Source organism: Argopecten irradians, chromosome 11, assembly GCF_041381155.1.
Source record: "Argopecten irradians isolate NY chromosome 11, Ai_NY, whole genome shotgun sequence".
Lineage (NCBI taxonomy): Eukaryota > Metazoa > Mollusca > Bivalvia > Pectinida > Pectinidae > Argopecten > Argopecten irradians.
In genome coordinates, this window is record NC_091144.1 from 24,903,376 (window position 1) to 24,929,638 (window position 26,263).

The 26,263-nt window shown below is 33.6% G+C and overlaps 1 protein-coding gene across 2 annotated transcripts; it reads left to right on the forward strand.

Annotated features, from left to right (window-relative positions):
* The first annotated feature begins 5 nt into the window (after positions 1 to 5).
* On the forward strand, positions 6 to 26,263 carry LOC138335095 (nuclear pore complex protein Nup107-like). 2 transcript variants are annotated; one of them, XM_069284013.1, is made up of 27 exons: positions 6 to 121; positions 914 to 1,060; positions 1,986 to 2,098; positions 2,785 to 2,874; positions 4,257 to 4,351; positions 4,788 to 4,823; positions 5,428 to 5,497; positions 6,080 to 6,236; positions 8,102 to 8,249; positions 9,154 to 9,228; positions 9,803 to 9,894; positions 10,436 to 10,517; positions 11,311 to 11,424; positions 11,649 to 11,822; positions 12,399 to 12,604; positions 14,010 to 14,052; positions 14,429 to 14,498; positions 15,921 to 16,039; positions 17,735 to 17,870; positions 19,096 to 19,259; positions 20,916 to 21,018; positions 21,133 to 21,221; positions 21,501 to 21,572; positions 23,873 to 24,046; positions 24,574 to 24,642; positions 25,228 to 25,395; positions 25,843 to 26,263. In XM_069284013.1, the coding sequence occupies exons 2-27, from the start codon at positions 1,023 to 1,025 to the stop codon at positions 25,969 to 25,971; spliced, it is 2,826 nt and encodes a 941-aa protein (XP_069140114.1). In that variant the 5' UTR covers positions 6 to 121; positions 914 to 1,022; the 3' UTR covers positions 25,972 to 26,263. The 2 variants fall into 2 exon arrangements, with proteins under 2 accessions (XP_069140114.1, XP_069140115.1); XM_069284014.1 differs by lacking the exon at positions 6 to 121 and adding an exon at positions 188 to 356.

Here is a 26,263-nt window from a genome sequence, read left to right on the forward strand (position 1 = left end):
TTTGAATCAAATAATAAGAAAAAAAGATCATATGCGTTTCGCTTTTTTCCCTGGAGTAGGGATAATTTGTAAAACGAAGGACCAGCGGGAACTGAGAAAAAATATCACGTTGAATTCAATGGTTTGTAATTATGTCTCAAATCTAACAGAACATAGTTTTACATTGATTTGTTGATCGACAATGACCCATTAAGGTCAATTATACGTATGCTTGGTTTATTTTTCGTTACACGAAGAATGCCTAACATGTTTTTGCAGTATTAAGTTGTTGCCAGTTTTCACGAGTCACAAAACGTAAAGTGAAAGCTGGACCGTGTTAACGTGTTGGACCGTTTGCAAAAGTATCTATTTTAAGTGTAAGTTCTAACGGATCTTCAGATTTTGATATTGGCCGATGAAGGGTTTGTCAAGCTTAAGGGAAGAAAATGCTGGCTTTTGAGAATGGATTAAAATCATACGGTTTACTTAAAGGCCTACTAGCTGCTACTACTACCTTTCCGTTGTCCTAATTGTAAATACCGCACAGAAGTTGCCTATCACTGCGCCAGATGGAAAAACAGCGAAATGACTCTCCTCTGTTATCATACATTACACATGAATTCTTGCATATGTTTGCATGTTGTTGTAACCTCTTAGGCCATCAGTATAGATGAGTGTTGAAATAGTTTATTCTGTCACAACTGACATTGATTTCTACATTAATGTTGCAATGGATGTTGACAATTTTTTATTCATCATGCAGCTACTGCTTTTACATGAGAAACGAAAGTACATGTATATGTCTGTACAACAGGGTTACACACTTATGTGTTTTTCAGATTGATATTCTTCACAGTATTAAAATATAAACTAACAAGGATATATATATATTTTGCAATTTTATATTTGAGCTATGATTGATTTAATTTTTCAGTTGAAAACGAAATATGAGATTCTGCTGGACCTACAACATGATATTATGACTTGAATAAAACTATCAAATTCAACATATATAAAGCACCTGAATTGAATAAAGATTAGCCATGGACACCTCTGAATTCTCCTTTACTCTGGATCAACGGTTTGTATGCTTTTTACAGTACAATATGTAGAGTATAGATACTGTTGTAGCGAAAAAATATTATATGAAAACACTTCTGCGAGTTGCCCCTTATATATGTCTCCAATAAATTAAGGAACATCGTACCTCAAAGTGTTGGGAGACATGTTTTAAACAATCTATAGCAGTGCTCTTAGGAAGGCAGAAGTTAGGAAGGCAGAAGTAGAGATGCTAGCGAAGATGCATGGGCTTATGTTGCTGCACTATTCAAAATAAAACAAAATAACATGGATCTCATTTATCATTGTAGTGAAAAAAATTGCTCTTATTCTAACATACAGACCCTTATGAAACTTCCATCCAAGTTCTTTAATTTCAATTTCCATCATGTAGAGCGCACACTAGAATTATTCATTCTTTACAAAGCTGTTCTCCTTCAGAGGGGAATTCATTCCTTGAGGGGTAACTACCCATAAATGGTAGTAAATTGGAGCTAGAATGATCCCTGATTGTACACCTTTAATATATATTGGACACCTGTCCATAATAGACACTGCAAGAAATTCTCAATGTTAATTACTACCAGGTAACATCGTCTCTCTCATATGGACAGAGGACACTAATTTTTGTCCATGAACTAGCTAGTAAAATTTTTGCATAATGGTCAACTGAAAACCTTTGATTGTGTGCTGCTAGAGGATACACAATACCTTAGGCAGTAATATTAATTCTAACTTGTATTGCCAATTTTACATTAGAATATATCAGATTAATTTTAATGAGGAAATATGTCACTGATTAAATGTGATGAGGAAATATATTAAGAGCTCATGGCAGTTTTGATATTCAACTTTATAGATCTATAAAAAATAAGATGTTAATTCAAGAAATTTTATCATTAATGATTTCAGATTTCTTAACAATGTAGCGGGTTTTTTTTTTGCAGTCCAAGGATGATGAAGCTGGAGGCTGAATTAGAAGGGGATTCCCCAATGATACGGGGCCAAGAGCAGAGTAAAACATTCCGTAATAGAGCAGCAAATATAAACATCAGGAGATGTATCCTTTACCAAAAAATAACATCAATATACTGTATACAATCTATTAAGCACCCCTTCCCCTTTTAAGAGGTCAAAATTTCACTTTCTCAAATTAAATGCAAACTGAAAGTATGAAAATTTTGTAGATTTCTCTATTTCATTTCTTTGCAAATTAATTAATGGCTTTCTCTATTCAATAATTTTGTGAAATATTAGCCAATTTTGTCCTATTAAGCGGCCCATCATTTTTCTCCCCTCAGTTTGTTTAACTCACCTGGGTACTTATTGGGTTGAATATATATAAGATTATCATTTATAAGATTGACATTGATAAAACAACTTTACAGTGATTAAATACTGATGAAAATGGAAATGAAATTTATTTAAATCATAAGAATAAATACATGGTAATATGAATTATCACCAACAGTGTATAGCATAGAGTTTTAAATTTAAGTATCACATCCATACTTTAACTAAATTTAATTGGATGAAGAACTTGGTCTATGATGGCACTATGATATCCTGAAAGTTTACCACTAGACTTCCAACTGGTTTTTAATTTTTAAATAAAAAATAGAGGAGTTATTGATCATGATTTTCTCTTGGTGTACATGCAAATACTTGAAATTAAATTGCCCTGAATGTTAAAGGATTCCATATATTATTGTCATGTTTATATGCTTGTCCTTGACTCCAAATGAGCTCTTCAATTGTTGGATGAGAGTGTCGCCTCCCCAGCAGCCTTGAATAGAAGAACACCTCGGAGAGCTGGATCATTGCAGCACAGCACATGTAGGTATCATTAAAGCAAAGTTTTTCTGTCTTAAAGGCCCGCTACCTTTCTGAAACGGTTTTTGATTTTTAAAATGGGAATGTAAAACGAGATTAATTATTTTGTTGAGTGGCAAAAGTTATTAACTTAACGTTAATACTACACTTATTATCACCTCCTGAACAATTTAATTAAAACAAATAAAATGTTAATTTTCATAACGCAGGTCGCCTTATGTTTTCCCCCGTCGTCCTAAATACTGCGCGGTAGTTGACTATCACTGCGGCAGACGGTAAAACAGCGAAATGACTCTCCATTGTTATCATATATTACGCAGAAAATTTTGCATATGTTTGGTGTTGTAACGTCATATTAGGCCATCGGTATATATTTTCTGAGGTAATTAATGTTTTTAAGAAATCTTTATATGTTGCTCCGGAAAGGTAGTGATGTCATGAAATTGTACTGTTAAAGCCATTAACCCATGTAATACGTCAACTCAGCATGAAACATATATTTAGTAATACATATTCATTATATTGCTCCAGGTATGTAATTGTGTTTGGTGTGCAAAACAATAAATAATTAATTTTCATTTTTGTTTTCATACTAAATCCAACTCTCTGATTGGCAGATTCTTTTTCTTCATATACTATGAAGAAAAAATCTAAGAATGGCGCGAAATCCAACATAATCATGATGTCACAATAGAGACGTCAGCGTTTTGTTTTAGAAAAAATAATCCATTGGAAAATTAAAAAAATTGTATGTTTAAACGTACTTTATGTTATCAAGTAGTTTAAAAAATTAATTATAAGCATTTAACTTCATAGCGGTATGAAATAAATTTTGGCATGCGACTAAATTTTGCATATTTTCAAGGGTGATATGAGGCAATCAGTGTTCCTGATCATACAGAAACGTGCATGAATCACACACAATTTGTGTTATTTACGTGCATAAATTTGACAACCTGTACGTGCATGCACCTATTGAAATTAAAGCAAAGATTTTCTGTAGACTTAGATACTATGATGTATTATAAATTGTACTGTTAACCCCTCATATCAACTCAGCATCAAACATGATTTCGAAATACTTATTCATTATATTGCTCCAGGTATGTGATTGTTTGTGCTGTGCAAAACAAAAAAATGAGTTATACCAACATATTTTGGCATTCAACTAAATTTTGCATATTTCCGCGGGTGATAAATATGAGGCAATAAATTGTCACAAAAATATTTCAAATAAAGGTCAAGTTGAACCAAAGAGGTCTCCATCATGAAATTAAATTGTGAAAAATGTCATTACGCATTAAATCTGCAAATCAATTCGTTGCGGAAAGAAGTCTACAGGAAAGACTTGTTATTTTGATGATATGATTTTAATGTAATTTCAGACACGCCTATAACATCTGGATCAAAGTATGATGTTACGGGATTGCTTGGACCTACTCCAAGAAAGACGCCATCAAAAGATCAAACTTTTAGTCAGGTATATACAATATCAGTTTATTGATGTCTATAGATCTCTTATGGAAATTTAAAAGGAAAATATGATGATGAATGTCACACATGAACCAATTTCATCATTTTCTCTCGAATTGATGAAGGCTAATTCTTAACTTTAGATTTGTTTTTAATTTCTGTAATGCTTTTTTTATAGAGAATTTTAAGTGCAAAATGACTTAAAGGAACACTTTTTCAAAATATGTTATACCCCACACAAATATTATCCACTTTCTACCAAAAACACTAAACACATAATGAAACCATATTACTTTGAACAAGAAGATATGATAATATGGAAATCTATGCAACAATTCAATAAAAACAAGTGTTGTTGTCTTGATATGACAGGTATCAGTTACTACTATGTTTGATAAATTTCCAAACATTGTATATTCAATGTTCTTACACGACATTTGTAGATGGATTCCACAATGTTTACTGGCAAATCCTATCTCGTAAGTAACCACCACCTAGATATTTCTTTGATTCTTAGGCTACTGTAAACCGACTTTCTTTCGGGGCTGATAAATTTTGCAATCTCCATTTCAAAACAAGTTTGCAAACATTAACATTCGAGAATTTAAAAATGGAATCTGATTTTTTATCAATATAAATTATGTAGATGTTAATTTGCGGAGAAAACATTTCACAAATTCCCTTGATCGTGAAATTCACGAAAATAAAACGCATGTGCCGAAGAAAGAAAATTGATTGACAGTACTCCATTAAAATCTTTAACCTGACTGAGAAATCTGGTATGGTACTGTAAACCTACTTATTTCTGTGTACGATTACACAGATTTCTCGGGTGATAAAAAATTGTGAAGAGAAATCATTGAGAAAAAACTGATCGGAAATTAGAGCCACCAACAGGGAATAATGAATTGACTTAAGACAAATGTGTTGTTAGCAATATTTCATTGATATGTGTAAAACTTCAATTCAGTGTATTGAGTACATGTACTTTCAAGAGTCAACATTTTAGTTTAAGAAACTGCATGGTGCTACTTTAATAACATTTTGTACATGAAGTAATTAAATTTAATGCTTTGTTTGTAGGAGGATGTGACAGAAGAAGTTACGACCACCAATGTTGGTCTGTTACTGGAGGAAGATCCTGGTATATCAGGTATCTAGTAAAGTAGTTGTTGTATTGATATTACATCTCATTGGGCTAGTATTTCATTATATGAGGCTAGTATTTTGAATTCACAATATGAACTTATTAAAGATATATTAATATTTAAATTTTGTGCAATACCTGCTGGACAACTTTCTATAATTCACATAGGTACATATACATGTGTGTGTATAATGGTCCTTCTTTATATTTGTAGATCTCTATTTTACTAAATTCTCTTTTTATAAAAATGTTTGATTTATAATAACTCAATACTGCTGACCTGGGGTCTTTGAAAAAGTGCAAAAAAATTCTCCCAATTTGCATTTTCAAATAATAGTTTTAGAAAAGAGCTGGATCTTTCATCATTTTATGGGACATTGATATGATTCCAAAAATTGACCTGCAAAATATTGAACGCTTTAATCATATACACTTTTCAAAAAACAAGATGGTAAAAATTTAGTACCATTTTAATTTGATTTTCTCGTTCCTAGTTAAAATCACAAAAATTTTAAACACACAAGAATAAAGAGCTATACAGTAATCAGAAAGTAGAATTCAACACATGCTATCTTATCCTTTTGACAGCTTGTAAAGGACTTTTTGAGGATTTTCAAAAATGTATGAAGGCTAATGCATCAGAAAATCAATCCTTTGACCTGATTAAAGAGTACGAAAGTGCATGTCGGGAACATGTTACAATTCTACGGAAGCTTATGAAGCGAGCCACAAGGAATGAACCAAGGTTTGTGTTTGTTGACAGAATTTCACTTTATTTTATTTTTTTTAAATACAGTCGAAACTCGATATCTCGAATTTCAGCAGACCAATGAAAATAATTTGACTCATCCGAAATTTAACTCAAACGTGATGTCATTAGGTTTGATCAGAACTTGGTTTTCAACGGTCCTTATCTTATGACAGTCGGGTACATGCCTATTACCGTGATCAGCATATTGTCGTGATTTTCCAACTTATAAGGTTTGTATTAAATCTTTTTAGTGATATGTTTTCAGATGTTTAGGGATTTTTTAAATTAAATAAAAAAATGAATGATCGTCACGATAATAGGCATGCACCCTAATTTCCCGGTGGTATATACGGACTTCAATGGTTTATACATCAAACTTATACGGAATATAGTACCTGAACAACTAAAAACAAGCATCTTTCTCATTTCAGAATTGAATGGTATTTCAAAATAATAACATAACAAAATAAACAATAGTTTTCACCTACCGTGAGCAGACAAAACTCTCCGTTTCCGGCTCTCAAACACATGTTTACACATACTGGTTAAAGTAAATGAAACGAAAGTAGATTTCTATACCAACGAAGAATTACACTCTATGACTATTAAGGTACTAGTACATATGCAACGACTAGTTATCATTTAATAAACATTGTGGGTTTCTAAAATTATTTTGCACTATCAACATTCCATACAAGCCTTAGGAAACGCTTTTAATTTCTAATGATTCTTAAACAAACACGCTTCCGGTCATGATCCGCCAGTCACAACTATAAAGTGACACTGATTAGGAAGCCAGACTTGAGAGGATTATTAAACAATTCATAATTAGCAGTCATTGTTGTAGTATGTTCCCATAGGCCTCCATATACCGATCACGATATGTGCAGGTTAACCAATCAGGTGTTACGACAAACCACAGGTGAATTTCAATTGTTTGTATCGATATTAAATTTATCTAATTGATTTTTTAAATTTAAAAGTTTGACTGAAATTAAATTCGAGATAGTGACTACTTTTTTTCGCTGAATATCCGATCTAGGGACCAGGAATTGACTTTGACTCAACAAGAGTTTTGAGTCATCGAAATTCGAGTCATCCGATCTTAAGATACATACACAAAGAAGGACAAATAAAGGGACTTCAAAATTAATTCGACTCAACCGGATTTTTGACTCAAGCGATTTTGAGATAACGAGTTTCGACTGTATACCTCAAAAGTTGATTGTTATATAGGATTTGTGGATTGTAACGTAATGTAAAAGATCTGTGAAGTATGTTTAGCATTATTCTATACATGAATATTTTTCTGCTTTCAAAAATATTTTTGATTCAAGCATTCATAACAATATCTGTTCATAAATTCATAATTATATTGATTGAAATGGTTAGAATCCAAAACTTAGATCATTAAATGTAATGTATAAAAATATGTGTAAAGCTATTTTCTGCTAATTAATATACATGCCAATTATCAATTTATTTCATGTCAGAAATCATTGTTGTGTATCATGTTGAAAGTTTTTGTTGCCAATGTGTTTCTTGTTTAATATTTAATTAAGTTTGTGTGCCTTAACATGGTGATTCTGTGTAAATTTTATAAGTATCCTTTATGGATTCCTGGAGGCCATAGAGGCCAAGTAATTATGAGTTCTCAACATTTTACCATAAGCCCTCCACATTTGGGTTGGAAGTTTTAATCCAATTTGGAACAGTTGACCGCTGGTCAATGTTTTTTCTCCAGATACTTTGGCTTTCCTCCACCAACAAACCTGGCACACCCTTAAATGACTCTGGCTGTTAATAAGATGTGAAACTAACAAAACCAAAATTATTGACTTGTGTGCTTTGTATTAAAGGTTTCAGAAAACGTTTGAGATGTTGGACCTGATAGAACATGAACAGAACACCTGGCAGCTGGTTCACTCCCTGTTAAAGGATCGACTTGAAGTAGAGCTTGAGATGGACCTTCCTCACGAAGGAATGGAAATAAACGAGGACGGTGGGGTAGGTAGCCAAACCCATTTGTTGCCATAGACATACAGGCTTACAATACTGCAAAGCAAGAAATATTCATACAAAAAAATTTAGCTACTCACAAAACCCCCCAACTTTTTCTTAAATAGTCTATTGACAAAAATTTACCCAATAACCATACATATTACTAACAATTGATTTATTGGATTTGTAGAGTTGTAAAAAGTAAGTGGTGTATATCATTGATCACCATCAGTCAGAGTTCAAAACTTAAGTTTTCTCCTTAATATAACTTTGTGAAAAGTTTTGACTTATGTTTGTTTCCAGTAGTAATTAGCCCGCGAAAATTGTGTTTTGTTTCCGATAGAGATGTTTAACAGCCATTGTGCTACACCTGACATACTTATTTTAGTCAAAATTTTAGTGCAAACACGAAAAAATGTTTATGATCGATGTAGTTGTGCGGATATGAATTAGCACAAGAAGGTGGTGCAATACTGTAAATGCTTTTTTACAAAATATTGCACATGAATTATCACTTTAAAGATGCTCCACCGCCGACAGAGCATACATGATATTCATCATTTGAACAATAATTGGTGTTTAACCGTGTATATATATGTCTAATTAACACAAACAATAATAAAAAATAATTTATTTCGCCTTTGGTGCATGCGTAATCAGTACTTCCTTCCATATGGTATAGTGGTGTGCCAAAAGTTAAGTTTTTAACAGTTTAGAAGCTCAAACTCAAAGTAAAAAATTACTTTTGTAAACCGAAGTCGTCTGCTCCTGTATTTGATAGTGAAAATACCATTTGTCAGTGGTGGAGTATCTTTAAAGACTGTGAAAAGCACTTAAATATAACTACTTCTGAAATAGGTATGTTTACAGTTTTTTGGATTGTATGCAATAACTTTTTTTTCTATTTCAGTCTTTATCCAGAAAAAGTGACAGGAAAATCGTTGAAGACTTTTTTGAGCATAATTCAGAGATTAGGCAAAGTCAGGTTAGTATGATTACAACTTTGCATGATCTTTAAATCAGCTTTCAATATGTTTTTTAAAAATACTTCAAAGTTATTTTAATTTTGTTCACAGTATGCGCTTTCATTATATAACACTAAGTTACATTAGGTTGTACTGCTAGGTATTGATTGTGACGTCATGTGTTTGCGAGCGTAACTTCACTTTTTGGAGAAAAGAGTGAATTGCGCTCACAAAACAATGACGAAACAATCATACCTACCCGCAAGGAGCTAACTCTGTAATATGCAAAGACGGAATATTTGAACCTGAATGTCATGATTAATCTTGAGTATTCTCTTTTAGAAATATATAAATGTCATAGATATGAATAATTTGTCTTTATTCACAAAGGATTAAGTTTTGCTATATAATGGTCTTTATTTTTTACAATTCTTAAAACATTTGAAATAAAATGGAAAGAACGACAAGTCAAATAACCTTATGCTTATTACTGTACAAATTAACAAATGGTCATGCAAATAAATATCAGAGAAAATTTGTTCCTAAACAAACTAAAACCATTGTAGATAGATTTCCTTTGTTCTTTGTTTCCAGCTTATAGTGGACTGGTTGGAGAGCTGTGCATTGGAAAAGGTACAGCGATTCAGAGACAATATCAAATTCTTCTCAGAGCGAGCTGTTGGCTGGTGAGTTGTGCAAGAACTTAGAAAAAAAATTTTTTTTTTCAAATTAACCATAAATAGAGGCTCTTACATGTGTGACTATGTAATACGAAAATTATTTAATGAGTTTGATACATTTCATAATACCTAAAGCTGCGAGTGTAAGATGCTATTTATCACATATTACACCGGTATTAATGAAAATATAGACAAAACTTTCAGTTTCATTTAGATATAAGAGTGGCAAAATTAGGCTTGGATTTGGCATTTCCGTCTACCAAGACAATCATGCTACATCATATTTAGACTTTGATGTCATTAGGATGATGGTTTTAGCAGGGTACTCCAGCTTTTCTCTACCTCCTACACTTTTAACAACCTTTAATTACCCTGAATACTTATAGGATGTTAAAAAAAACCACAAATAAATGTTACAAATATGGCTTGATATTGGCATCATTGTTTTCTTTTTGTATTGAAATGAAATTAATGGTTTTTTTCAGTGTTGTGTAATTCATTAATTTTATACATTTATTTAACGCCTCAAATATTAATTTAACCAAAGGGAAAATACTCTACACAAACTACAAACAAGAGAAGCAGGAAGCCTGTTTGGAGGAACTGACCGTCCGATGGTGGATGAAATTGTAAGTTATAACTTATGTTACTTGTCTGTAGCCACAAACTGGTTACTTTGATAGAAAAATATTCTGTCTTTGGATATTACAGAGTTATCTGCCCTTGCAAATAGGTATAGATTGTGACATCATATGTTTGCGAGCTTAACATCATACTTCTCAGAAACCAATGTGAGTTTTGCTCACAAAACAATATTGTCACAATGGATACCTACACACAAGAGAGGTAACTCTGTAATATGCAAAGAAGGAATACATGACAACAGAAAGTGGCAGGGGTGTTCAATTCTTTGTACTAGCCACATCATCAGATGTAAGTAAGCCACTAACCCTGACCTGAGATTCACTGGGTCCGGGTGTCAGGCTAGTGAAATTGTTCACTCCTGATTGCATTAAGTCATCATCTATTATTTTTGCTGTAAATTTGCAATACATTCTGTAAACTAGTTTATTTTTGCATAAACAATGTTTAGTGTCTTCATTATTTTTACATTTCGTGAATACATAAATTAGCAATCAAGGTCATCATACTGATATTATTTTGCATTCATATACAAATTTTCCGCTGAGAATTTGTATTGACTTGTTGCAATTGAGATCCAATACATGTGACAGAATAACTGAACTGAAAACTTTATTTATCAGAATTGTTTGATTAAAGAAACTTTGAAAAGTTCTTGTTTCTTGTTAATGAAAAAAATTGAATTAAAAAGAAACACTAGATTTGTTCGCAAAATATAAACCGCATCTTAATGGTATTTCTGTACAACCACATGACCAAAACAAATATACATTTGTACAGGATCCAGATGCCGCTGTACGACAGAAAAAGATGGTAGATGATCTAGACAAAGAGGATGAATCACGCCTCCTGCAAACACTGTTTGTATTTATAAGGGCTGGTCAGTTACAACAGGTATGAAATATAAACCACTTTATATGGAGATAGATACCAAGAAACTGAAGTCAGATTTTGGATTCAAAATTATAGATATTATTTTTGCCCTTAAATGATATCATTATTTCAAGAGTTTATATAAAGATTTGAAAATAATATATAAAGATTTGAAAATAATTTGAATTAAAACAGTGATATGGAATAAAGTTTACAATGTCCAAAATGCTCATCATTTTCTTTAGGCCCAGGATGTTTGTCATGAACACGGTCAAGCGTGGAGGGCTGCAACACTAGAAGGATGGAAGCTTTACCACGATCCCAATTTTGAGTCATTAGAGAATGGCCAGGCAAGATCAGTGGAGGGAAATCCTAACAGAGATATCTGGAGGAATGTTTGCTGGAACATGGCAAAAGAGGTACATTCAAAATTGAGTATGAAGATGATCCAAGAGACAAAGTAAAAAATGGTCTTTATAACCAAGGGGGACTCTATATACACATTATGTATATTTAGAACTTAGAAAGTTGTCTTATTGTGTTAAAGTTGTATGGTCTATCACTTTCGCTCTTTTTGTCAGAGTAAAAACTGTTTAAGTGTTATACACATTTTTCCCCGTCTGTCCGAGGTTTAAACTTTCTACTTTTACCACTTTTTATAAAGTTGCAGCACTGGAAGTATTTTTAATTATAGAAGTAAAAAATCTTTTTAACGTGTACAGGTCAAAAATAAGCTCAAAAGATGGCGAATCATTCCGAACTCTTCCGAACATCGCCGTGACAATCTCGAAGTAACACGAGAGTTGTGAAACCAAATGTCAACAAATTTTTTTCATAAACAAAACATGCGGTCGACCTGTTTTTATGTGAAAAAATGAGCTAATATTGGATATTAATTATAAGCTTGCCCTTTCTGAGAGCAGGAGAGCTTAATATAACTATTGGGATGTTTTATTACCAGCAGGATAAAGTACATACAAATTTTACCTTGACAGCCCAGTTATGACCAGTTTGAGAAGGCCATCTATGGTGTCCTCAGTGGAAATCTTCAGGCTGTACTACCGGTGTGTCAAAACTGGTTAGACTACTTGTGGGCACACTACAAAGTTCTGGTCGACGTCCGCACGGAACAGGAAATCCGCACAAAGAAGTTATCTGGACGAAAGCTCATCGGCATGCCATCAGAATACTGGGACCAATCGTGAGTTAATTGATTATATACTATCTGTGTTAACTGGCGGCTTGAAAATATCACTGCAAAGTTTAAATATTGAAATTTTATATCATATATCATTAATGTGTGTCATTTAAGGTAGCTCCATACTTTTGGGAAAACCCATGTCATTTTTTTCTAACTGGTCTTATTTTCTTGCATTTTTCATGTAGATTTCAAATCTGTAAACATAAATGGGTGTTCTCGATCTACTTTTTGAGATATTTGAGCTTGAAATATACTATCCATGCAAATTTGCTGACCGAAAATAGAAAAATTCATAAAATTATGTTTTCTGTAATATTAGGGTGAATGTAGTCTCGATCCTGTTGATTTTTTGTCCTAAATTTCTTACGATAGAACAATATACAAAACTGTTTTATTTTTACAAATGCTAACTATTTTTTGTTATTTTCCAGGACCGTTTCTATACGTAATTATCATGTTTTGCCATATTTTCGCCCGTAAAAAATCAATGAATAGGCCAAAAAGGAAAAGTCAATTTCACAATATTTGTATATGATATGCCCAAGGTAATATGTTTTTCAAATATCATATAAAAATACAGGGTCCTCGATCAAAATTTCACAATTTTGTAAGCTGGAAGTTTATAACTTGCAACCCTACCCCCATTTCATCCAGTGCTAAGATGGGTTATATTTGACTATTTTTTGAAAATCATGCTGCAAGAAAACATTTCACATCAATTCATAAGTTTTTGTGATATTATATCTGGTTTATGTCTGTTTGGTTTTATGATTTTCTCCAAATTGTGTGTTTAAAGGAAATCCGCATGCGATTTTTTTACAATTCCAGAATTTTGTTCCGGCCAGGTCCCCTCTTATGATTTATAGCGACAAACGGCACTTCCAGTGTTTAAAAATCCATTCCCATTTACGACAGGGACCGCAAAAACCTAAGAGATAGCATATAATTTTCACTTCACTGCTTTTATTTGATTTATTTAATGATTTTAAACATTCAATATCATATGTAAACAATTTTCACCTATTGAAAAAATATCCAAGTGTGATGTCGTGGCATATCGGAAACCATTCTGGAATTCAAAACAACCTCCGCAACTTCCGGTATAGCGTCATATGAATTGGCGCGATTTTCAAAAGTATGGACCTACCTTAAGATGAATCGTTTGTTTTGAAAAGAAGCTGTTCTGTCTTTGCATATTAAAGAGTTATCTGCCCTTGTGGGTAGGTTTGTAACGTCATGTGATTGTGAGCTAACATAATATTATTCAGTGAAAACGATGTGAACTTTTCTCACAAAATAATGTCACTAAAGATACCTTCCTGCAAGCAAGATAACTCTGTAATATGGAAAGGTGGAAAGCAATAATACAAGTTCTAAATATTCAAATGATATACATTCATTACAGATCAGACGCAGAGTCTGTATTCCGAAGATTGGAAGCATATGAGGTTTGTACAATTTCATTTGTAATCAAGTTTCTTTCAGTTTGCTTTCCAGTGCTGTTTATATATCATCAACTCTTGGACTAGCATCAAAAGTTTCTTTAACATGAAATATCTCACTAGAAAAAGAATTCATGGTTATTCGAGCTAAATATCCAACCTCTTTGAAATGTGACTAAACAAAATTATTTATCATACGATTTCTTTCTGTAGCAAAATATATTGATTTATCAACTTGCCAGGTCATGGGCTAGCTGGTAGAGGGCTATTATCCACCAACAAACCTGACACGCCCTTAAATAACCCTGGCTATTGAGAGGATGTTAAACTAATTACAAGTTATTATGTTATTATTGATATGGTGATGATTTGTTACCTACAGAACATCAGTAAGGAGGGGCTACAATGGTTCCATGTCTTACAGAAGTGGATCATCCTGGGAGACACTGAAAGTAAGTTCTTCATACCGTATTCAACCCAAAAGCACCCAGGGTGCTTAAAAATTGAAAAGAAAAAAAATAACGGGGTGCTTAATAGAACCAAATTTGGATTAGCTTTTCAAAACAATATTGCACAAAACAAGCCATAATCAATTCATTTCAATAAGAAATGAAATAAAGATACCTAAGGTTTTCATAATTTCAGTCTGCATTTAATTTGTGGACAGTGAAAATAAACCCTTAAAAAGGGGAGAGTACTTATAGGGATAGGGGCGTTTGTTAGATCAAATGTGTACCCGATTTACATCCCTGTTTTCAATGTAACATAAGTATAGATTTATCAAATGGTTGGTGTTGTTACTATGTATATAACACATCTAATAGAGATAGTTTTGACATTTTGATAACAATAGTTATTTTCATCAGACAAGTTAAAAAGTTGCATAAACTACTCACACAATGGTGGCATATGGGAAAATACAGCTTAGGATTGACTTTGGGGTACAAAGGTCAACTACAAAGGTCACTGTTACTGAAAATGGATTGTTTAAAAAAAATGTTTCCGGACGATAACTTGAAACAAAATATCAACAGATTTTTATCAAACTTTACACAATTAGAATTTGAGAAAATATGGCTTGGGATAGAATTTGTTCAATCAAACTTCGTGCAATGGTAATATAGGAAATAACATAGCTTGATGGAATTTAGGGTCAAAAGATCAACTACAAAGGTCACAGTTACTAAAAATAGTTTGTTTCACAAATTTTTGTTTCCATATGATAACTTGAGAACACATCAACAGAATTTGTTCAAATATCATACAATGATAGCATAACTAAGCAATAACAACTTACCATTAGATTAGAAAATGTTATTGACGGCAGGAGACGTGTGTTTCTTGCAAAACTTACTGTAAGCTTGTTTAAACTTGATAACAAAATGAGTCAAAAACTTGTCTTACTTTTGGTCAAGTAAATACAAAACACAATATTGACAGCATTCCCATGGTACGAAATGGTAACGTTGTCTTGAGAGATGAAAAAAATCTTATTTTATCATGTCTTGTGGTAATTCATTGACATGTACTACCAACCTTGCTTACTTACAAAGAGGGTACCATGATATGCTTAGTGTTGAAAATTGAATCATCCATTTATTTATGCTTTGTTTAATATCTCGCTTCTGCTTCTCAAAACAAAAGTGCAGACTTGATCAAGTCAAAACTGTTTCTCCTTTTGTAACTTATGTGAAAATTTATGACCGAAATCAGTTTTTGACTTAATGTTTGTCTCGGGAAATGGGGGCCAGGACCTAGCTATATGAATGTCTGTGGCTTTCCTCATCCTCTTTATCAAGTGTATGTAGTGTATGACAGTGTTGTATTCAGATAGATTGTACTTGTAACTAAGTCAGAATACCATAATTTTGTAGAGCTGATTGAAGTTATGGCAGGCTGGGTGAGAGAAGAGCACCTTAAGGTACCCCAGCATCTGTTACGGTTCATGGCTCATCTTGTCCTCTTCCTCCGCACAACACAGCGCCACGTCAGAGTAAGTCTGTCGGTAAAGTAATGATGAGATAATACTACTGGATGCAGGCATAATGCTTATGTAACCATATCACTATTCATATTATATGTTGTCCTGAATATGAATAAGGTCATTTAATAGCATCAATCTGGTGGTTGAAATATCCAAATGAGATTCTAATATTTGGTCTTGTTGATGACATAACCACAGCATCAGGAAGAGAGTTCCAATGAATATGATCCGCTGATTGAAGGAATGTTCCCACAAATTAGACAACTTCTTTGTTTTCATAGTGTCAAAGAGTGGCTCTTTTGTTATTATTTTGAATAAAAATTCCTTTGTGACGACTCTATCATATCCTCCATGTGTGAATTTGTATGCTTGGATCATGTCTCCTCTATCAGGTTGGGGAAAACCACTAACTTGGGTATTATACGCAAACTAGAGTATTATACTCCAATTGGAGTATGGATTTGTTACTAAAAATAGCCTAATTCGCTGAAATCTAAACTTTTGCTATAGTTTTCAAAAAATTGCATTAATATATGCCAAGATGAAGTGCAATTTACTAAAATTTGTGCAGTAGTTGCATTTTTACTTAGGAACTTGATGCAACTTTTCTCAAAGTATTGCATCTATTTTCAATACTTTACGACTTGCAAATGAAATTTTTGCATTTGTATACTGTTTCATAGTTAAATAAACTCGATTTGTGAAAATATTTGTGAAAAGTTTATTTTAAAGCATATTTATCTAGTTTTAGTAGCAAATTCATACATAATACTCCAGTTTGTGTATAATACGCAAGTTAGTGGTTTTCCCCCAACCTTTCTTTTGTACATGGAGATGTTCAGACATCACGAAAATTGAAAAAAATGGCCGGACATTCGGACCGGCAAGGACTGTGAGTAAGCTGGACAGAACAAGATTTTGCTGGACCGAACATTAATGTGAATTTTGAAGTTAACATAACTTCCTACTATTAGTATCCAGGCAGCTGTTTTCATGATTATCTTATGCAGTTTACATTTTTGCCAAGTTCGGCACCTGCTTAATACTTCAGAGACGCCTTTTCTACCGACTTCCGTTTCTAAATAATTGCCGGATGGTTGTCGGGACCAGATTTTAAAATAGGCGGTCCGAGTTAAATTTTGCTGGACATGTCCGTCGGAACGGCAAATTTTGCAATGTCTGGATGTTTATCTGCTCTGAAGTATTCTATATTTGGCTATTACAGAGTTGTCTGCCTCTACAGGTAAGTTTTGATTGTGACACCATGTGTTTGCGAAGTTAACACCAGATTTTTGGGAAAAAATGTCCTGAATTTCGTTCACAAAATAATGATGTCACAGTGGATACCTACGTGCAAGGGAGCTAACTCTGTAATATGCAAAGATGGAATAGGTTTTCTTTAGATACTTTTACAATCCAACTTTTTTCCCTGGTATGTTGATGTCTTTGTTCACGTTTTGTCATTAACCTTATGGTATTGTTCTTTAATACAAATGTAAAGCTCCTTGTCCCAGGAAAATTTTGGACTAATGCTTAGTCACTCAAATCTTAATATTCTTAAATGGACATTTGACATAGATGTTACTGTAAGGTCAAATGACTCTTTATTGAGATGAAAATTATCATGGTTTACAAATCATTGTATTTTAGAGTACTGTTTATTGAGATGAAATTGATTATGGTTTATAAATCATTGTATTTTAGAATGATTTGTGTTCATTGATACTGGAGGCCTATGTAGAAGACTTGATCCAAGGGAATCACAAAGAATTGGTTGCACATTATGTAGCAACACTACCCAGTGAGGCTCAGGTCATCTGGTATGCCCGCTTCCTTGAAGGTCAGTGTCATATCTACTGTAATCGTACTTATTTTAGCACAAATGCAAACAACTGTGAAGTATGATTTAGTAGTGCAGATATATATGAATTATCACAATTTGGTAGTTCAATACCAGGAATATCCTTTCATAAAATTAACGCTTAAAAAAAAATCAAATTAGATGCTCTACCGATAAAATAAAACTACTGCTAAAATATAAAGTACATTTGTAATGTAAAGGGTGTTTTATTTTTGAAAAGATGTAATAATCTACACATCTATATTATGATTTTACACCGTCCTAGACATGTCTGGTTATCATCCATCATTGGTTGATCATATAAGCATGGTTGTAGAATTGGATTCTATTCAAATATCTCGATCTCAAGTAACTTTTACTATAATATTTTATGAAACAAATCTGAAGAAGTTAGTATTTTATTAGTCTGACAAGCAAAAATTAAAAGAAACTTTAAAGATACTTTTTATCAAGTAACTACAACAACCTACATTTTGAAGTATTTCATTGTCAAAATGTGTTGCAAAAATTCAGATATTGTCGTTTTGTCACTTTTTTGAATCCGGACGTCACACCATTATTTTCTAATGTCAAATCATAACATATTACGATGAATTTCCAGCCTATGAAAAACACTCCAGATATATTACAATAATGACATATGCACAATATTACATCGACGAGGTCACTGAATATCATACTGAAATGATCACTAAAGGGAATCTAATCCAGTTTTCCTTTAACCATTTACGGCTATCCATTGGTTTTAGGACAACACTCAAAACAGTCAAAAAGTAGAGATCAGCTAGTTTGAGTTTGAATTCAGATTCTCTTGATTAGATTGATTCCAGAATTGTGAAAATGAACTTGTCTTCAATGGCTACAGATAATATAAATCAAATGAAATATAATTTCCAAATTGAAACATTTTGATAATTTTTACACCAAATCAATTTCTCCATGTATGAAAGTAGACTGCCCAAAACTTTACTTTTACTAATATTCCAATTACATAATCATATATAAAGGACTACAGTTAAACTGAATTGTATATTCCTGTTGAATCTGCAATCTGTCTCTTGACCACATTTTGAATATTTTCCACTTAAAAAACTGCCCTTTCAAAGTACTGAATTTATTTTATAAACCCCATGTTTTTTGTCCACGTGAGTAGTGAACTCTGCTAAGTGACCACTTTATTGGAGATTGCCTGTACATTTTGTAGGTGTGGAGGGGAAGGAAGAGAGACAAGCCTGTTTAGATTTAGCTTCAGATGCTGAGCTAGACATCCCTCTCATCACCAAGCTTGTTGTTGAGAACATCCGTAGTCACTCGACTGTCAACTTCAACAGAAACATGGACCAGGAGGTAGATACAACTATTACACAGGTGAGCTACGACCAATACACAGGTGAAATACGACTATTGCACTGGTGAGCTACGACTATTACACAGGTGAGCTACGACTATTACACAGGTGAGCTACGACTATTACACAGGTGAGCTACAACTATTACACAGGTGAACTCAACTATTACACAGGTGAGCTATGACTATTACACAGGTGAGCTATGACTATTACGCAGGTGAGCTATGACTATTACACAGGTGAGCTACGACTATAACACAGGTGAGCTACGACTATTACACAGGTGATTTACGACTATTACACAGGTGAGCTATGACTATTACACAGGTGAGCTATGACTATTACACAGGTGAGCTATGACTATTACACAGGTGAGCTATGACTATTACACAGGTGAGCTACGACTATTACACAGGTGAGCTACGACTATTACACAGGTGAGCTACGACTATTACACAGGTGAGCTACGACTATTACACAGGTGAGCTATGACTATTACACAGGTGAGCTATGACTATTACACAGGTGAGCTATGACTATTACACAGATGAGCTACGACTATAACACAGGTGAGCTACGACTATTACACAGGTGATTTACGACTATTACACAGGTGAGCTACGACTATTACACAGGTGAGCTACGACTATTACACAGGTGAGCTATGACTATTACACAGGTGAGCTACGACTATTACACAGGTGAGCTATGACTATTACACAGGTGAGCTACGACTATTACACAGGTGAGCTATGACTATTACACAGGTGAGCTACGACTATTAAACAGGTGAGCTGTTCAACGTTAATATCACCATAAACACAGTAGTTAAGGGCTGTGATGGCTGAGAGGTGAAGGAGTCCTAACATATTACCACAAGCCGTCCATGTCTGGGTCACTAGTTTGATTTCCATTTGCGGCACTTACCAGGTACTGACCAAAGACCGACAGTTTTTCTCTGGGTACTCTGGCTTTCCTTCACTATCTATACCTGGCACATCCTTAATTGACCCTGACTGTTAATAGGACTTTAAAGCAATCAAACTAAATTGAATACATAGTAAGGTCAATATTGGGTGTTCTACATTCACATGCTTTACACCTCGCTTGTCTGCACAAATTTTGTTCCCTGATCGGTCGCATTGGTGACCCACACACTCTTCCAGTCATTCTAAGAATAGCTAATAATATGATAGCTAGAGAAAACACAATCCTAATTTTTATTCAATGTTTATTTCAAATAATGTGAGATCTTCAAATTGAGTGTCTTACAGCTAGCTAGTCAGGATTTTGTTACTTACTAGTATAAACTATTGGACTTGTTATAATAACAGGTCTGACTGTGCAAGACTCCAAACATTGACATTAACACAAATAAAAGCAATTAATACAACTTGTAGTACACATTGTTTTGTAATTGATATGATTACGAAAAATACAAAAAAATATTTCTGTGATAAACATTTTAAAAACTGTACAGTAAATATTCATGACTATAACAAAGTCATTTTCATTCCCTGTTAAGTTTTCTATAAGAAGTCTATAATTTGTGTATAACAAACTTTGCTTATAACAAAGTGATTTCCTTGGTCCCTAGAGGTTTCGTTATAACTTTATTGTACATCAGGCCTGCATATTATTATTCAATGTTCAAGTAATAGTTTAATCCTTTTCAGGAGGATAGAAAGAAAATTGATGCTATTGATTGGTTAGTATTTGACCAGTCACAGCGCTCTGAAGCCATGCGACAAGCCAATGCAGTGATGCGTTCATTTGTGGGTAAGTCATAAAGTCTAACGCAAACTTGTTCAAAAGTCAACAGCACTACTCATTTCAGATTTGTGGTTCTGTTTTAAAGGGAAAATATATTCTACATTTAACATTTGCTTCCAGCCATCAAAAAGCTGCATGCTGCTAAGGAAGTGTTTAACAAGTTACCGACTGACTCAATTGATGTGATTGTTAAGACTTGGCAGTACCAGGTATGTTGTCTACTATCCAAGTACCGCATTTACCGTAATAAGGGCCCCTCCCCCTATATGCACCCTATCCCTTTTCTGGAGAGGGAGTTGAACTTTATAAATGACCCCAACCCATGGATTTAACAATGTTTTACAACATGTTTAACTTGTGAGTCTTTTACTTGTGAATCATGACACAATAATGTGTCTCGAAGGTTAAAAGATATGTGTGTTTACTGTAACAGATGTATCATTAGTACAGAAAGTGTCGGTTTACAATATATGTTGTACATTTTTCAGACAGGATCAGCTGATCTGCCCGCTGAGGAAGCGAACAGCGTGAGAGAATATCTGTGCCATAAGACCTACCTGGTAAGTCTGTATCTAGGTCATTACTTATAGGCTCATACAATGAAATATGATACTATTCAAAATGGCCACCAAATGGAAGTTTCTCATCAGTCAAAAGTTTTATATACAGAGGACTCCACATAATCGAATAACGGTTATTCGAATATTTCGGTTATTTGCATAAAATTCTGCGGTCCCGATTTTTTCCTTCTTTATCTTTGTTTTTCAACTCTGTGTATTTGCATAGACTTTTACATGACCTCCGGTTATTTGAATAAAATATTTGGGAAATTCTAAAAATATAATGGAATATTTTTCAATTTTGCAATATATTTTTAGCGAAATTCGCCGATATATGTTTCAAAATACTTCGCTTTTACTAGGAATCATCCTGGTAACAGAGTAACGTTATCGTATGGCTTGTTATTTTATGCATGAATCTGCAAAGGTATTCGACGCTGTTACGATTTACATCAGCAGCGGTTGATCATAACTTTAGTATATTCACTGACTCAAACATCTAATTAAAGCATTTGCACTTTGAAATATGTTTATTTATTAACGTAACGTACCTTAGTTCGCGATCGGTTGGAGAAACCATGCTTCCTTACAACAATCGCCATTCATGAGTAGTCTCGTTCAACCAGAGTCTTGTTGACTACGACAGACATGTGCGTATCAAGCGCCTCGTTAAACGAGACATAAAAGCATGCAAAGTCGGCGTGCAATGACTACCGCAAGTTTCGTACAGTATGTAAGCTTAGGATACAAAAGATACTTGCTACGTTAATTGTTTCATTGCTACTTGAATATGCATTAATTTCTGAAATGTTATCAAGCTATTCGCCGTATAGATCAACAATACAGGCAGAATTCTCAAAAGACATTTAGGTCGAGTGAACGCATGGCTTCATCACCTGCCGCCATTTTCGAATTCATATGCACAAGTGTAAAAGCAACACTACTAGTTGATCGGCACTTTGAAGTTTAATCACGATCGTAAGTTCATTTTGCCAGGCAAATGTACGTAAATTTGTTTATTATTTAGGTTTAGAATTGTAGACACAAATCCAATCCTGTTTAGTAGCATCTAATTGCATTTGATATCGATCGTTTAGCTGTTTCTCAAATATTCACGTGTCGATCTAACGTAAACAAGAATCTAATATTGGAATATTTTTTTGTTATTAAACAATTAAAATCGATTTACAACTTCGAAAATAATTACTTGTGGTTCGTTTTAAGTGTAAATAATTTACGTATTTATCAAGTAAACGAAACGATATCTATTTGCCTATTCACATACATATGTGTGGGGTCAAACGGAGGTGCAAAATGTCATCTCCGCCTATTCGAATACTCCGGTTATTTGCATATTTTCTTCTGGAAAATGACCTATGCAAATAAGCGGAATCCTCTGTAATTCAATTTGAGTAATGTATTTATAAACCATTGTGGTTATTATTATTTTGTGAAAAATGACAGCCATTTCCTAGCTATAGGCTTAGATTGGTTCATATCAAGTAGGGAATTTATATCCAAGACCTTTTATAATGGCTGCTTTATTAGTCTTTGTTATCAACCCATCGAGGCTATAGAATTTTAGTGTTTGTTTATAGATCTGTCATATTTCCTTTGTCTCAAATGAGAGGTACTTTGAACTTGTTACTGTATAGAGGTTAATTTTCGTGAGAGGTCAGTTATTAAGGATTAACTTGAGTAGATTTTTTATGTTATGATATAACACAAAAATCTGAGTGTACTCTTAAACCGCGAAGCGTTTATGATGAAGTACACTCAGATTTTTGTGTATATCTCCATAACATAAAAAAATTCTAATCCTTATAATTCAATTTACTAAAGATAATCTCTTCAACATTAAAATTCATTTGGACTCTTTTGTCTTTGAAATATTACGCCGTCATCTCAGCCAATCAGAAGCGACGTTACAAACGGCGACGCCATTTTTTTCCTTTAAGAACAATTTTTAAACCAATGGAAATGCTCGTAACAAGCAAAATGAATTATTTGCGTTTCCACTGAAATCTGTGAAATAAACAGCAGCAAAATATTCCGAAATTCAACAATTAAGCTAAGAACAATAGTTCAAAATATTACAGAAACGGCGAACCGCAAAATTGAGTCTTCACAAACATACCCCTGGTTCATGTAATAAACTGTGAAATACTGACACCACAAATTTAAATTGCTATAAGTAGTATGTGTTAAATCTGCATTCAATTAGTGTTGTTCTGCCCCCAAAATACCCCTGAAAATCTTCCTTGATGTAAAGTTACTAACAAGATTTGTTTTAATTGCAGACTGCAATGGATAGTTTCAACGACCTGTTCAACCAGTACCATCATACGAAGCCTTCCAAACCTACACTGACTGATGGCGCATCCTTTACAGAGAAGGTGGCTCACGAACAACTGATGAAACGCTACCAACAAGAAATGGAAAGATGGCGACATCATCTGAATGTTCAGACAAAGGTATGTGGATTTGTTCAATCAAATTTAGCTTATGCCATGAAATGGGGAGGGTACATACCATATTCAACCCTATAAATGCCCAGGATGCTTGAAAATTGAAGAAATGAAAGGACCCTCAATAGAACCAAATTTGGGCTAACATTTCACAAAATCATTGCACAGAGTAAGATATTAATCTATTGGCAAAAAAAGCAAATAGAGAAACATACATACTCAACCTCTAATTCTAGAATCTCGGTTTTCCAAGTGTAGCTATAGACAAATGCGGACAAAAATGGAAATGTAAAGATTTTGTACAAACCCTCAACAAAGAGCTTCCTGTGCCATCTGGATGTTGAATAGGAATTTAATTGTAGGTATAAATTCAAATAAGAAATTTTGTGGAATGATAATTAATGCTCTTGTTATTCAAGATTTGGTCTAAAAAGGATATCCTGATAGGTATGTGTACAACACAAGCTGATTCTTTGTATTTGGTTGGTGTAAAGATGGTGTAAATACTGATTAAGTATCTCCCTTTCTTTCAGACTACAAAGGGAATGATATACAACGTGTTATTCTTTGCTGATGGAGGCTGGATGGTGGACCAAAGAGAGGTCTGTGGCCAAAGGGAATCGACTGTCTCACACTGATAATACTGTGATGCTGTGATTTTCAAGCTATAAAAGCTTCAAAAAGTTCCAGGATCTCCATTGCTAGCATTGATTGGAGCAAAAATATGTTAATACCTTCGTAGATTGAAGACCTTTCTCTAATAATATACAAGTACTCATACCTGGTATTTATATATGTACAGTAATTTTGGTTCTGTTATGAAAGAGGAATTCATGTAGTGTTACCATGTGGGTCTCTTTCTGTGTTAGATTTCAGATAAGACAAATGACATTTGTAATGAACTCATTCATCCCTAAAGACATATTTAGGTTATTCAAATCAAAGACTAGGCTAGGCCATTATGAAATTACAGGGATGAATGAGTTAAGAAAATGATGTAATTGTAATATATGTATGCTGTCAGGTTTAAAACTCTTAGCTATTGCTGATGTTCACTCAATATTCTTCCATCTATTGAATCTTAATATGAAAAATCATTGAAGTCTTTACTAGAGAAAAATTCAAGGAAATTATATAATACCGAATTTGCAGTTTCAATATGCTTAAAAAATTTAAATTTCTGACAGGTTGTGTCCCCTGATACTAACCGTGAACACCAGATGGCGTTGCTTAGACAGTTGGTATTACCTGGACTGTGTTTTCTGCTACATAAGATCCTGCACTCGAGTGGCCAGTATGAAGAGTGCCTTAAAATCGCGGATCTCGTTGCGTCCGAGCAACATGGTCTTTACAAGGTACAATTAAGTTTCATTTAACTCATTCACCCTTGAATACACATTTGAACTCTTCCAATTCAAACACAGGAATGGTATACTATGAATTTTCAGGGGTGAATAGGTTTAATCCTCAATGAATTGTTTCCAATTGTACAGGTGTTATTAATCACAAGAATAAAGATTTTTAGTCTGTGGCTGAAATATTGACCTGTTCATAAGATTGCCCATATGTTACAATTGTTACTTGTATAAAATAAAACTGTCAACAAATATTTTTTTTAATCTGATTTCAATGCAATTCAAGATACCTGAGCTTATGTAATAACAGCCTGTGTGTGAATAATTCTGTTTTTCATCATTATTTCCTATGGACGGACACCTTTTCCTTGGTATATTTTGAAAATATGCTGTGAATTGCATTCAGGTATATAAATTAAAAGTGTATCATTGTGTTATAATTGACAGGTATTCAGGAAAGATGAACTTCAGCAGCTGCTGCGGTTATTGAGGGACTCTTCACTGGCTAATTTGAATAAGAATTTAGACCCCCTTGGCTATGAGTCAACTTTGGACCAACAGGTTGTCAACATGTGAAGATGTGTCGGTGCATGACATAATCAACACAAAGGACCAAAGGATGTACTGAAAGTACAAAGATCCTGGGCAGGGTCAATTCTGTTAACTGTGGACCATTTAATTGGATGGAATGGATTTTCTCATTTAGGGATTAAAGACGATGGAAAGACTGGATTGCTTGATTTAGGAAGTAAATATTATTGGATGGCAATATTTGATCATTTAGGAAGTAAAAGTACTATGAAATGACTGGAGTTTTCATTTTTTTGGAAAATGAAAATGAGCCTTATGTTTTAACAAGGTAACCCAA